General features: G+C 40.6%; 2 protein-coding genes across 3 annotated transcripts in view; one reads left to right on the top strand and one right to left on the bottom strand.

Annotated features, from left to right (window-relative positions):
* The window catches only part of LOC126407717 (GRAM domain-containing protein 4-like), a 24978-nt gene extending 13350 nt beyond the window's left edge, over window positions 1–11628 (bottom strand). The window contains exons 1-5 of one of the 2 annotated variants that reach the window (XM_050072880.1): window positions 11252–11628; window positions 3494–3734; window positions 1992–2097; window positions 603–723; window positions 436–503 (exon numbers count right to left, since the gene is read on the bottom strand). In XM_050072880.1, the coding sequence (XP_049928837.1) occupies window positions 436–503; window positions 603–723; window positions 1992–2097; window positions 3494–3679 (481 nt within the window). In that variant the 5' untranslated portion in view covers window positions 3680–3734; window positions 11252–11628. Of the gene's footprint in view, window positions 1–435; window positions 504–602; window positions 724–1991; window positions 2098–3493; window positions 3735–5656; window positions 5695–11251 lie in introns of those variants that run through there. The other variant, XM_050072881.1, reaches the window with a different exon arrangement.
* Window positions 11614–14047, top strand: part of LOC126407354 (cytosolic 5'-nucleotidase 1A-like) — a 7279-nt gene continuing 4845 nt past the window's right edge. Inside the window, exons 1-2 of the mRNA XM_050072153.1 lie at window positions 11614–11755; window positions 13333–13442. Of these exons, the coding sequence (XP_049928110.1) occupies window positions 11720–11755; window positions 13333–13442 (146 nt within the window). The 5' untranslated portion in view covers window positions 11614–11719. The remainder of the gene's footprint in view (window positions 11756–13332; window positions 13443–14047) is intronic.

Below are 14047 nucleotides of genomic sequence, written 5' to 3'. Positions count from 1 at the left end.
CTTAAAAAATATATACTAATTTCAACCGGATTATGTGAAGGTCATATATTCTAATCCTCACTTCCTGTGGGCTACAGCAACACTAAACCCCTGAGCTTGCCTGAGAAGGACTAAATGCACAAAGCTGCTATTTTTAAATATCCCATGGAGAGAGACTCTCACTGCAGCCTGTTCTATTTTGTTCTGAAAATGTCGACGTACAGCCTCGTTCTGTGGACGATAAACCAGGTGCAGACTGATAAAGGAGGAAATATAGTGAGTGCTGGATGGAGCAGTGAGTGACAACAACCCTGCCCACATTTCAGAGGACTGTGTGTGGTGGAAACAAACCGAGGGTCTAGTTACCATGTCTGAAGGGTTACTGTTGGTTCCAAAGGTACGATACCGAAAGGGTTTGGTGCCAACAGGGCTTTAGTGTTTAAAGGAAAAGCTCACCTGTACTGGCGACTGCAGGTGGAGGGGGGGTCGGGGGTTTAGGTGTCTGAGAAGGTGAGTCTTCAGGTCTGTGAAGTGACAGAAACAATAAGGAACAAGCTGCTCTGTCTGATGTCTCAAACCAGCTTCTTTACTAAAGTTGTTTTTTTTTTTTTTTTAACAACCACCTGGGTTTCAGGACGTCGTTGATCTTCTGCTCCAGCTCGAGGCACCTGCTGCGCTCCCTCTCCAGCTCCTGTCTCAGTGAATCCATGTTGGACTCCTCTTTAAGTTTTCTCAGCTCCTCCTCTGAAACAGATGACGACGGTCACATAATCAGAAACAATCGCAGTACCTCTGAGCAGTGCTGTCACACTTTTAACAATCTGTCTCTAAAGAGCAGATTTTAAGCTGTCACTTCTTCACAGAGGACCTTAGAAACAAAAGTCAACATGAGGAACATTCAAGACTGGATAGTTATAAAGGACAACATAGTTTGTTTTGTCTGTCTTTATTAATTTGTCTCCAAAGAGCAGATTTTCGTTTTGAGCTTTTGTTCAATCAAATCCGTTTGTTCTCATCACTGTATTCGGTTAAGCTGTTATTACTTTATTTTTGATTTCACTTTCCCAAAATGACTTAATTTCCAAAAAATGACTTTGATTACTAACTATTTTTAGCTGCAACCTGTCTCCGTTCAGCCGTGTGATGGGATTACAGTTGGTGGACAGTGGCAGCCTGTCTGATGCAGAGTGTGGGAGGTAGTTTCACCGAGGATTTTGTCCCCTGTCTCTTAACTGGAATTACACTATATAGTGATATCTTTATGGTCAGTTTCGGGAGGAGGGACAATTAAAGCAACCAAAAACTATTGTAATATTCAGACAAACGAGTGAAGGCAGAAAACTGGCTGCAGAACCTTTAAAATTTAAAATTATTTCAAAACTTATTTTGAGTTGAGTTGTAAATTTAATTTGTGACTCTCGTTTAATCCCTATAAATATTATTAATACTTGTACTGAAGGAAAAATGAGGTCCTCATTCACCTCTGTGTCTGTGAGTGTCTTTGTCAGATGAGGTCAGCTGGGTTATTAATAGCTGTGTGTGTTACATAAAGCTGATGGGCAGATATTGACGGATTACCCAGCATGCTGCTGTGTTGTGGGACGTTTGACTCCAAACTGATGTGGGAAGCCACAAAGACACAGCGGCCAATCAACACGCAACTGTTTCTGACACAGATTTTAAGGGAAACTTTACTTTTTACTACTTTTTTTGTTTGAACGTGAAAGTTAAGGACAATAGCCTGACGAAATCATCTTAACTCAAGATCCCCTTCTTAGCTTCAATCTGTCTGAAACACTCTGACTCTGGGTCTGACTGGGTGGTTGTTTTTCCAGAATAAAATCTCACAGAAAAAACTGAATTACAGAAACATGAAGATAGGATTCACAGATTTCAGTCTTAAAATAAATAATAAATAATATTTCTCTTCTTAGAGTCATGTTTTTCATTTAAAGTTTCACCAAACCAAACAAAACACCCACACTGAGTGCAGTTCAGGTCACCATACTCACGTAAGAAGTGTTTCTCTAACAAGGCGATTTCTAGGTGACCTTTGACCTCATTAAGGTCTGTCCTCGGGTCATCTTGGATAGCTGCAGAAAATGATCCTGGACCAGCCTGAGACACAAAAACATGGACAGACATATGAAATAACCAGACAACAGAGAAGAGATTATACAACGACAGTGAAATAAAATCAGTTAGACACTTTTCTTATTTGGGATGCCACAGGGTTCAATCCTGGGTCCTCCTCTATTTACACTCCACAATGCAATTAACCTTTACTTAAACAGGTAAGTTAACAAGTTAACATTATGAATCTAACCAGTAGACGACGAAGAATGAGAGGAAAAGGAAGAAGAAGAAGAAGAAGACCATGTACTATTACAAGGGGTGGGGATAAAATCAATACAGCATGCTATCGCAATGTTTTTTGTGACAATATTGCATCAATGCACGGATGTATTGATTTTTTTAATAAATAAATTATTAATATTAAAAACTTTTGGTTGCCTACTAGAATAATAAATTCAATTGCTCTTTTCAGTTCAATAAAAATGACTGAAGTGAGATGAACTGGGGCTGCTCCCGGCTAAGAATTTTCGACCAACAGTGGTCATTTAGGGCCATTAGTCAACCGGTGGCCTCCATGTTTGCAATAATAATTTAAATATTAAATTATATTTTTTGGGCGGGGCAACACAGTGGTTTGAGTTGAAGGTGTGAGAAAGAATATGTCATGGCAATTTTTAGCCGATCTGCTTCGAGTCAGCAAACAAGACTGAATAGCTTCATGCATGACAGTTTATTCTCTATAGAGAAGGCACAACCTCAGACTCAGAGCTCAGAGTTTGTGCCCAGAACAGTGAATACAGGGCATCTTTATACCTACACTCAGATGACAAGATGATGAGAAATCAATTGTAGCTTTCTTGGGCTTTCCTGATTTAATTATGTGCTCTTGATTACATCAGAGGAGCATACCTGTTGTAGTCTAGTATATAACATGTTAGGTAATCGGCTGTATCTGTTAGATAGTCAATGGACTGTCTTTGAAGGAGAGATTATAGTGAATGTATTATTGGGGGGCGGCCATACGATAAACAGAATGAAAACTTTATCTCATTACATAAAACAGACGTTGACAAAGTTTTCCTTTGAGAACATAATTACTTTTCATTTTAAGAAGGATTTTAAATGCAGGAGCTGTAAAGGAGTATTTTTGTATTCATGTATCATTCACAACAGATTCCTACAGCAACACAAGTCTTCAGACAATAAGCAGGTTTGTAACAAACCTGCAGCTTGAAGCCAATTATTGATTACAATTAATGGAACAGAAAAAAGTGATCACAAAAGAAAGAAAAGAAAATAATCTGTTGAAATCCTACCAGAGTTCTGGCTCTGTCAAATCAGCATTTACAATAGAATTTTGTTGATTTTAAAGATCAGGATCAAAACATGTTTCTTTTTAAATGCCTGGCTGGTGTATTTCTCAGGTGTGTTTGTGTACCGAAGCGTCACTCTGCTGCTCTCCCTCCGCATCCCTCAGCTCCTCCGAATCTCTGGTGGTGAGGCGAGGTTTGATCACGACCTCGTCAGTGCATTCTGTGTCGGACGTGTTGGGCGAATCGGCCAGATCCAGGAACTCTTCCCGTCTCTGGCCCCGGAAACGGATCCTCTCCAGGTGCTTCCGCATGGTGGGCGCCGTGGAGCCTGTCTCTACCTGAACATGACGGCCGCCACTGCAGGGACTGGAAGAAGAAAAGAACACTGAGAAATGATCCACAAAACATTGAAAAATAACTTGATTTCAGTAAAGTGATAGCTGACATCATCCTGCCGCACCCCAGCCCTGTCACGAACGGCTCTGCTCACCGACAAAGGCCGGTAATCCGGTGCCAACCGAAGATCTGTGGTGCTATAGTATCGTTTCATCTAGGCGGGATTCTGACTTACAGGCGTTCAGTCATAATCCCGCCATGGTGATCATCAGATTGTGGCTCTAAAGACGGTGATGTCAGTCGGACGGTCCACGGCTTTGGTCCAGGCTGAAATGTCTCTAATTATTGGATGGAATGGATCACCATGAAATCTTGTTCAGATATTTACTGTTTCCAGAAGCTGTATCCTGATGATGTCAGTGATCCCGACTTTTCCTCTAGTACAACCATGAGGTTGGCACTGTATTTCTATGTTTAATGTCATGGGTTGTTGACGTGAAATGTGGTTCACACATTCTCGGCCCCCAGAGGATGCACTGTGGTAACTCTGTTTTCCTGACTTTCCATTTAAGACCTCCATCATCCCAATTGTAATCGTCCAATACTCTGGTTTATGATCAAAACAAACAACGATGACGACACTAACACGCTGATGTTTAGAAGGTATAATGTTTACCATGTTTTCCGTGTTAGCTTAGCATGTTAGCATGTTAACATTTGCTAATTAGTGCTAAACACAAAGTGCAACTGAGGACTTACTTTTTGCAGGTATTTTGGCATAAACAAGGGGTTGGATAAATTTACCTGATCATGGCGTTAGATTAAATTTTAAGGGATCACAGTCCCTTAAATTTTATTCAATTCATCCTGAGAGGAACATGAATATGACAAATTAGTAAAAACAGTTATTATTTTAAGAAAAGAAAATAAGTGATAAGTGAGAGTTTTACAGTTTGCTTCAAATTTTCAGTAAAAACTAAAGAAAAATGACCTCTCATTTCTTTAGTTAGTGAACAACAGCAGTAACTCAGAGTGAGATTCAGATTCTGTTACAATATTAATAGTTCAACTAAATAAAATCTGCCACTAATTACACATTTAAACAGCTCCCTAAAATCCTAAATGACTGAGTTGGGTTTTTTCCCACCTGGACCTTTATGCTCTGCCATTTCTCCTCTAATCATCAGGCTGTAACCTGTGACAGGCTGTTATGATACCACAACTATCACACACTCACACGTAGGTTTACATCACCAAAGGTTTATGACAGAATCAGAGAGGAGAGGGAGAGACTCTGTGCTGCTGCCAGAGGAGCCGCTGAATGAGTTCCCTCTGAGCGCTAAGAGAAGTAAAACATTCAGGACGCCACAGTTTATTCCACACTACTGAAGCTGCTCCTCTTTTTGGAACCACCAAGGAGTCGCTAATAATTTCGCTTTCAGCCATGCTTGTTGTTGCCGTGGGTAACAGTATGACTTCGGTATGATGCCAATCCATTCGGTGGTTGTCAAGTTATTTCACTGTATGTGAAACTCTGACCTGCTGGTGGCGCTAGAGAAAAAGTCAGGGAATTACCAGTCATTAGGCTTCATCCCTCATGAACGTCATGAACGTCTGTAGAAAATTGTATGACAATCCCTCCGACAACTGTTAAGATATTTCAGTCTTAAAATAATGAACAGACAAACTGACCCATCCCTAGAGCTATGCAATCTCTAAGTTTTTTTAGGATACTCAAAGACATACTTGCAACAATAATATTCATCTGATGTAAAGTTACAAGAATTTCACTGAAAAGAATCAAAATCAGTTTTAATTTCTGAAACACGTTAAAGTTTCTGTTCCTTCACATCTTGTGAGATAATTCGACATATTAAGCGACAGCAGAACTGAGCCTGAAACAAACAGAAACAAGACAAAAACTTCTGCTTCTAATGAATCTCATGACTGACCTGAATGTGAGGCTCCTTCAAATGATCTTAAAGCTTTATTTACACAGGGAGAGTCCACACTCAACTCCACTCCCAGAAAGACTCATACAAACAGCAGGCGCTGCCAATCAGAAGCTCCACTGTCCCATCATCATCATGCTATTTGTTCAGGGAGGAGGAAATGTTTCAGCATCCGCTCTCAAACAGGGACAATAAGCACATTTACTCAAGTACCGTATTTAAGTACAAATTTAAGGTACAGTACTTTGATTATTTCTATCTTTTGCATCTTTATGCTTCTCCTCCACTACATCTCAGAGGTCAATATTGTACTTTTTACTGCACTACATTAGTCTGACAGCTTTAGCTCCTTCCTGTCCAGTGAAAACCATGTATCTCCAGATGTGTTGATGCTGAATGTTTGTGATAAACTGAAGGATGAAGTGTTCCTTTATGAGTTGAGAAAATTCTCCTCCTTCTGAAGCTAAATAAACTCTTTAAAAACCCTCTTGGATCAGCTGAAAAGTCGTCGTCACAAAGCTGAAAACAGGCTGTTTTTATGAGACCACAAAAAATATATTTTTTAGAGATACGTTGTTCACACAGGAAAGGTTACTAAAGTGAAAAATCATTGATTGAAATAAAAATAAAAACTAGACTTCAGAAAAAAAACTAACAGAAATTATATTATGTAATTACAAAACTAACTAAAATAAAATGAAAATATACGGGAAATGACTTAAGTCTTTGTCCATTTAGTAAAAATTGTCAATATAATGAGGAGGCATTGGTGCAGATGTTTATCGAGGCTGGGATGTCTACATGACTTTGAGTCAACTGCCTTCACTGCCTTCCTTTGTCATACCTATTCTTAATTTCTTAAGACTTACCCCTGACACATGCCCACATATTAGAATAAGAAAACTAATACTGTGGCTCAGGAGGTGGAGCAGGTCGTCCACTAATCAGGAAATCAGCAGATTGATCCACAGCTCCTCCTGTCCGCATGACGAAGAATCCTTGGTCAAGATACTGAATCCCAAATTGCTCCTGATGGCTGTCTCCATCAGTGTGTGAGTGTGTTTGAACCTTCTGCAGTTGCCTCAGTCATCAGTGTATAAATGTGTGTGTGAGTGGGTGAATGTGACTCGTAGTGTGAAAGGGCTTTAAGTGGTTAAGAAACTAGAAAGGTGCTGTACAAGTGCAGGTCCGGTTATATGACTTTGAGTGGAGTGCCTTCACTAAGTGCTGTGTTTGTATTGTAATACCAATCCTGATAAATACCCCCATATTATAATTAAAAACTGAACATTTTAAAACAATGAAATTTACACTGAATCCAGCAGACCCAATCTGAAAACTACCTGAATGGAAAACAATTTTTTTAAAGAAATAAAAATAAAAACTAGTGAAAAATACAAAACTGTAAGAAGAACTCTGCTCACTTAACAGTGACGCTACAAACACATGACAGTCTTACAGAATATGATGCACTGCTGCAGATTAAACTACCCAACAGCATCCACATTATTCCTAGCCCCAATGGTACCTTGTGTTTTTATGGGTGCAACTTCCAGCGTTGAGCTGAAACCAGCGATTTCCAATGGTAACAGTTTGTTTACAGTACTCTATTCTTTTTTACAAGAGCAACTGGGAAATAAAAAATAAAAGGGGATCATGTGATCATACCTCTGCCATCTCTGACAGCCATCTCAAAGCATTTTTTTGTGTCCCGAGTTAGCTTAAGGTAACATCTGCTCCTTCTAAAGATGATTTCTGATTTCTGATGACTTATTAAGAGATACTAACACATAATTCAGTATTAACTGTAGCTCCATGTAAAGTGAATAAATGTGACGTTTCCCAGCTAATCCTGCGCTCGTCTGTGTTAACGACGCAGTTTACATGTTTTTTAACTTCTGATTTATTAACTGTGTTCTGACTGAAACATGAAGCTGAATTTAGCAGCAGAATAAGCCCTCAGGAATAAGGTGGATATACAGGACTTAAAATGAGCACTACCTCAAACATGTCAGGGGTTCCAGACATTTTTACAAATTATTTTTCAAATCTTTTCTATAATATTTCACCCCATTTTCATGACTTTATTCAAGCAGTTTAAAATGGCATGGCCTATATGGCGATACAGCCATATAATACATTAATAACACTTATTAACACGCTTCCCAGGCATTTGCAGAAACACAAACTGCCAGCGTCTGTTAACTTTACTCGCTCGTTAGACATTCCCACCACCAACTAGCTGCCTGTGCTAAAAGACCAGACTGGCACATACGGTCACTTTGGAAAACATCAAGTTTAATGCCCTTTTGTTTGGGGATAAAATAATCGAAGATCATGTAGATGTCAATGCAATCTTACACGTGTTGGGATTAAAGTTTGGACAAGCTTGTATGCATTTAATTCCTGTTAAACAAATGTTTGTTTTAGTAACATGTCTAATGGTTGTTTTGCGACCTTGTCTGAACCTGAGTGCACACGACAGCGTGATAAATTTTCATATTGTAAATATTTGCCAAACCAATGTGTATTCAAAACATTCTGTTCATTCCAAACCATGTTTAGGCCTGGGAAACAGTTTTTCTGATTTCATAACTTTTCCAGGAATTTCATGACCGTTGGAATCCTGAAACAACTACAGCTGTAAAATGCAACGTACAAATGAATACAGCAGTAATATTAACCCAGACATCAGATAGAGTAGTGAAACACTGACAGGGAAAGGCTCTCCATTACAGGAGTCTGCGTAGCCTCCCCTCATGTCCACTCTTCATGCTAAGCTAAGCTAGCCAGCTGCTGGCTTTAGCCTGTGTAAGACTGTGTGTTCAGGCTGAGGATCAGTGAGCTGTCTTACTGGTCCAACTGCCTCTAATGGTTACTGTCCGATAACGTTCCACGACTCCTACACTGCCTGTACCTGTAGGTGTGACTGAATAAACTATTTTGATCACACACCACTGACAGACAGACAAAGACTGACTGGTAGGATGGTGCCTCTAATGATTACCATCTCATTCTTTACCTGTATCACCCTGCAGCACTGTCTGTCCAGCTGAGACTGACACACTCACTGACTGACTGCTAACATGTCAACTGAGTATTTACTGACAGAGCTGAGTGATTTAAAGGTGGCTGATACAGGCTGATTGTTGACTGATAGCCGACTGACTTTTACGTTAAGATGACTGTGGTGGAAGAACTTGAGTAAACGTACTCTTATCAGTCCTGCATTCAAAGTCTTACTTAAGTCAAAGTGTGTGAGAATCATCTGTTAACTGTACTTAAAGTATGAAAAGTAAAATGACTGATAGTGCAGTAAAGTGTTCCCTGCTGTCAGTGTTTTATTCTATCTGATGTTTTTGGATTAATATTCCTGCTGCATTAATGTGTATGTGTCATTTTACTGCTGTAGATGTTTCAGGCTGAGCTCATTTGAACTCCTTTATATCCTGTTGGGGAGTTTAATCTACAGCAATGCATCATGGTCTATAAGATCATCATATGTCTGTAGCGTGGCTGTCCTGTCGACTTTTTATGGTGTTAGAAAAAGCCTTTTTTTTTCAGCTTTGTGATGATGCATTTTCCAGCTGATCCAAGAAGGTTTTTAAAGAGTTAATTTAGCTTAAAGGTCCAGTGTGTAGGATTTAGGGGGATTTAGAGGCATCTAGCAGAGAGCACTGCAGACTGCAACCAGGATTCCTTCAGTGTTCAGTGTTCAGGAGGTCTCCTCCTCTCCAAAACAAACAGACCAGGTGATTTAAACCAGTAAAACACTGAATAAAGCAGTTTCACATTACAAGGATTTTCAACCACTGCTTACAGACTGCTGATTGAAGGACTGACCAAACTTGACTGACAGGGTTAGGAACTGTTCGTTACTTATGAGGGTTGGTGCAATAAAGGGGAGGCATGTTAAATACTTTTTTAAGCACTGGGATGGGACTTGTGTTTTTTTATTTTGGCTTAGGGGAGGGGCATACAAATTTAAATGGTTGTCTTTTGCATTTATTTTACTGCTGATTTTTTAAAGAAAATTTAAATTTTCTTTAAAGAAAACATTCCTTCAATTTTTGAAAACAAAACAAAAAACTACCTTTTTAAAGAAAACATGCATGTTTTCTTTAAATATCGCCAAAATCACACCATTTACCACAGGCAGACACTGTAACAGAAACAGAATTTATCATTGTATTTTAAAATTTCCAACAGTCCATGGACACGTTATGTGTAATGAACGCTTTTGTCAGAAAATGAAATCAAATCTGAGCTTGAAATAATGACATTTCATCAAATTAATTTTATTCTACGTCTCATTTAAAATTTACCGTTTGCATGAACTAACCAGCACGACAAGAGTGAAAAAACATTTTGTCTTCAACTTTAAAACACCAGAGGGTAAGTTTTAGGGTGCTTTCACACCTGCCCTGTTTGGTTCAGTTCAATCAAACTCAAGTTCATTTGCCCCCTCAGTGCGGTTCGTTTGTGCAGGTGTGAACACAGCAATCACACTCAGGTGTGCACCAAAACAACCGGACCGAGACCTTCTTGAAGAGGTGGTCTCAGCCCGGTTCCAAAGGAACTCTGGTGCAGTTGGTTTGTGGTGAGAAGGTGTTCCGACCTGGATGTGAAGCAACTGCAGTCACATGACACATTGTTTGGGTTAAACATGAGCATGTTACAGTCCTGGAGGATTATTAATGTGCACCTCCTCCTGTACTGCCTTAATATGCACATTCAGCACATCCAATGCATCAAAACATTGTTTTCTAGTTGGAGCCGCGCCTCGTTTTCAAACTGTATGGTTTGACTAAAATGAACAATGACAGCAATATAGTCCACGATGAGCAGCGCTAAAATCAACCTGCGTAGTTGTCCCTCCATTGTGACATTAGAAAGTGTCACATTTATCTTGCAAGTGTACTCTTCTTCAACGTTTGCTTTACTTCCTGGATTTTTCCCACATGGAAATTCTGACCAATCAAGAGCAGCTTTCTCACACAAGGCATTTGATCTGGTCCTCTTGTAAATGCTGCCGTGAGAACACGAACCAACTCTAGGCAATTATACAACTTTGGAACAACATGAGACCCTGATTCAGACCAAAGGAGACCACTCTAGGGCTGACAGCAGCCTTAAAATAGAAATAAAAAATAATATCTGTAGATTCAGTGAGGGTCAAACTAAGAAAAATTAAACACACTCCAGCTACCCATCTCCTCTGATAAGTAAAGAACAGTCCCTTAGCTTCAACCTAAGGGTAGATGTGAAACACAACCTCAACAGGCTGTTGACTGACTGACTGAAGGACTGACATGTAGCTGACACTTTACTGACCAACACTGACTGACAGAGTTGGACTGAGGGTCTGGGTCAGTTTTCAGTGGAGGTTAAACACATATCTGCGGGGACACAGCCTTCAACACGACACCGGTGACACCCAATCACCTGCTGTCTACCTGCGGACCTCCAGGAGCCTCAACAGGAACCCGACCGGTCCGCGGGGTCCACGTTGGACACACCCGGACACCTCAGAGGACCGGGATGAAGAGGGTAGAAAGTGAGGACGGAAGAGGGAACAGATGGATGTTTTCTCACCGTTAACCGAAGCTGAAGCAAACTTTCCCTCCTTCTCGTTTCCCCAACGGTCCAGACCGGCAGCAAAACCCGCTCCAACCCGGATTACACCCGCTCCAAACCGGACCGGGCTCCTCTCACACCCGCTCCAGACCACCCCCCAGTCTCCGTCCCAAACAGTTAGTCCAAATGTGGACGTTTTAGTGGACAAAACCCGGACCGCGTTTCACTATCTGACACAATAATCACAGCTGTGGGCGGGGTGGGCAGCGGCAGACAAACAAGGAAGTGACGTCATCACGCTGCGCTCTTAAAGCGAACGTCGGAGGCGGAACCTGAACCGACAGTTGTCTGTTTCTGGAGGAACTTTGTAAGTTTGACAGCGGGTCCAGTTCGGTGGTAGGTACGGTGTGGTGACAGGTGGACAGGTCGGTAGATACACCTGCTGAGGCTCGTTACAACCGGCAGGGTTTCAGCTGAGAGGCGGACATGGTCTCCACGATCCAGAACACGGACGTGAAGCAGGTAAGACTCACCTGAGGCAGGTTCTCTAGAACTGTCTCATTTACACAGACCGTGAGACAGGTGAGATCACACACCTGCAGAACCACTCCCATCCAGCTTGACCAAATATTAATAATATCACACTGTGTGTTGTGACATCTCTCGGAGTCTCCCGCCAGATTGCATTCAAATTTTGAGGTGTTTTAATCTCATCTTCCTCATTTTCAATTCAACACTGTGTAAATCTCATAACTCAATATGTCATTTTCTTCTGGCAAATTCAGCTCATAAATAATTCACCATGCAGCACAGCATTGCACCAACGTTTACACCCTTTAATCCTGCAAACGTCCTGTCATTGTGGGAGAACATGAGGAGTATTTTAGAAGATAAATTTAAATGAAAAATGGCACTAAGGTGTATGTAATGAGCACCGAATTCATGAGTGGGACGCACTAGTTTAAAATACAACATAAGTAATTCTTTAACTGTTGCATACCTTTACCAGTTAGTGACGCAAGGCTAAAATTGTATATTTTGTAATAGGGATTTGGCCCTAAGAATGTGAGGGTGGGAGACTCTGCACAGAAGAAACAAAGCTACTCTTTAAGACAGTGTGAAAATGTACTATAGCATGGTGTGTTCTGACATACAGTAACCTGTTTACAAATACCAGAGTACTTTAGGTAAAGGGATAGTTCAGATTTTTTTGAAGTGGGGTTTTATAAGGTGCTTATCATAGTCAGTGTGTTACATACAGTAGATGTCAGTCGGCACACTCCCAGTCTAGAGAAGCAGGCTGCAGTCTGACACAGGAGCTAAGCAATGTACTACTCACCACTTTACATTTCTGACAGCCCACATCGACGGGGAAGTCGTTAATGGCTTCAGCTCTCCATCTATGCTCTTGTCAAACCACCAGACTCCAATGAGCAGTTATTTTGAGCTTGCTGAAGACGGGAGCTGCTGGTCTACCACTGCCTTGGTCAGTTAGTTAGTTAGTGCTATTGTGTGACTTTGGCGAGACCAATCTAACCCTTTTAAATGTCAAAATCACACATTTAAACAAACAATATGTCAGTTTGAGGCAGTGGTAGACCAGCAGCTCCTTTGTTCAGGGATGTTAAATCACTGTTATTCTCAATGGAGTCTGGCTTAGAACAGAGCAATAAAACAGCTTCATTTTCCTGTTGGAAATCACTGTCTGACATCAAGATAAAGCAGTGAAAATATTCCAGATATGGAGTTACTTAAACTGATATTATTTTTTAGATGGCTAAATTATGTGTTTAGCTTCCATGTCAGACTCCTGCCCCGCTTCTCCATACTGGGGGCCGGCTAACATACTGTCTATTAATAAGTACCCCTTACAACGCCACTTCAAAAGTCTTAACGATACCTTTAAAATGTGTTTATGAGGTCAAAGGTCAGGTTTCACTTCAAAGTCTGGTATTTCAGTGGTTCTGTGAGTAGAGTTCATGTTGGCCTTTGAGGGATTCCTTAAAGGTTCTGTATGAATTGTCTGCTGGTTCTGTTGTTCTGTGTTCTGTCTGATTTTAAGTGCAGATGAAGATGCAGGTTCTGTGTCTCCTCTGCAGAAAGATGCTGATCGTGCAGTGGTTGTCGCGGTAACGTCTCGCGCAGTGTTCGAATCTGGAGCTCATGATGGTGATGACGTGTACGGAGCAGGTGTAGCTTTCCCGCTGCTGCAGGTCAGAATTTCACACCTCAATTTAGGTTATTATTCTGTGTGTGCGTGTGTGTGTGTGTGTGTGTGTGTGGAAAGAGAAATCATTACCCATCATTGATGCCTGTGTGTAAGGATAGTGATATTCATTTATTCAAATACCTTATTAAAAGCACACCTGCGAGCCACACTGTTGCACTGGGTGACATGTTCCTTCATCATCACAAACACACACTAGTTTATTTTGACTCAGTCCCACGTACATCATCCTGCTGCTCCATTTACTTACTAGAGCACCAAATGTGGATTAATCCGCTGCTGAAAACAGTCCCCAGCAAATGCACTGTTTCCTCATGTTTCAGAAACGTGCAAAAGGTAGAGTGACCAGCTGGAAATGATGAGCCTTTTTAAAAGTGAAAAAAAATTGAAACATGTTTTTATATACACACATATATATACAGTGGTGTGAAAAAGTGTTTGCCCCCTTCCTGATTTCTTACTTTTTTGCATGTTTTCCGCACTTAAATGTTTCAGATCATCAAACAAATTTAAACATTAGTCAAAGATAACACAAGTAAACACAAAATGCAGTTTTTAAATGAAGGGTTTTATTAATGAGGAAGAAA

The sequence above is a fragment of the Epinephelus moara genome, chromosome 20, assembly GCF_006386435.1.
Source record: "Epinephelus moara isolate mb chromosome 20, YSFRI_EMoa_1.0, whole genome shotgun sequence".
Lineage (NCBI taxonomy): Eukaryota > Metazoa > Chordata > Actinopteri > Perciformes > Serranidae > Epinephelus > Epinephelus moara.
This window is presented reverse-complemented; position numbering and strand designations above follow the sequence as displayed.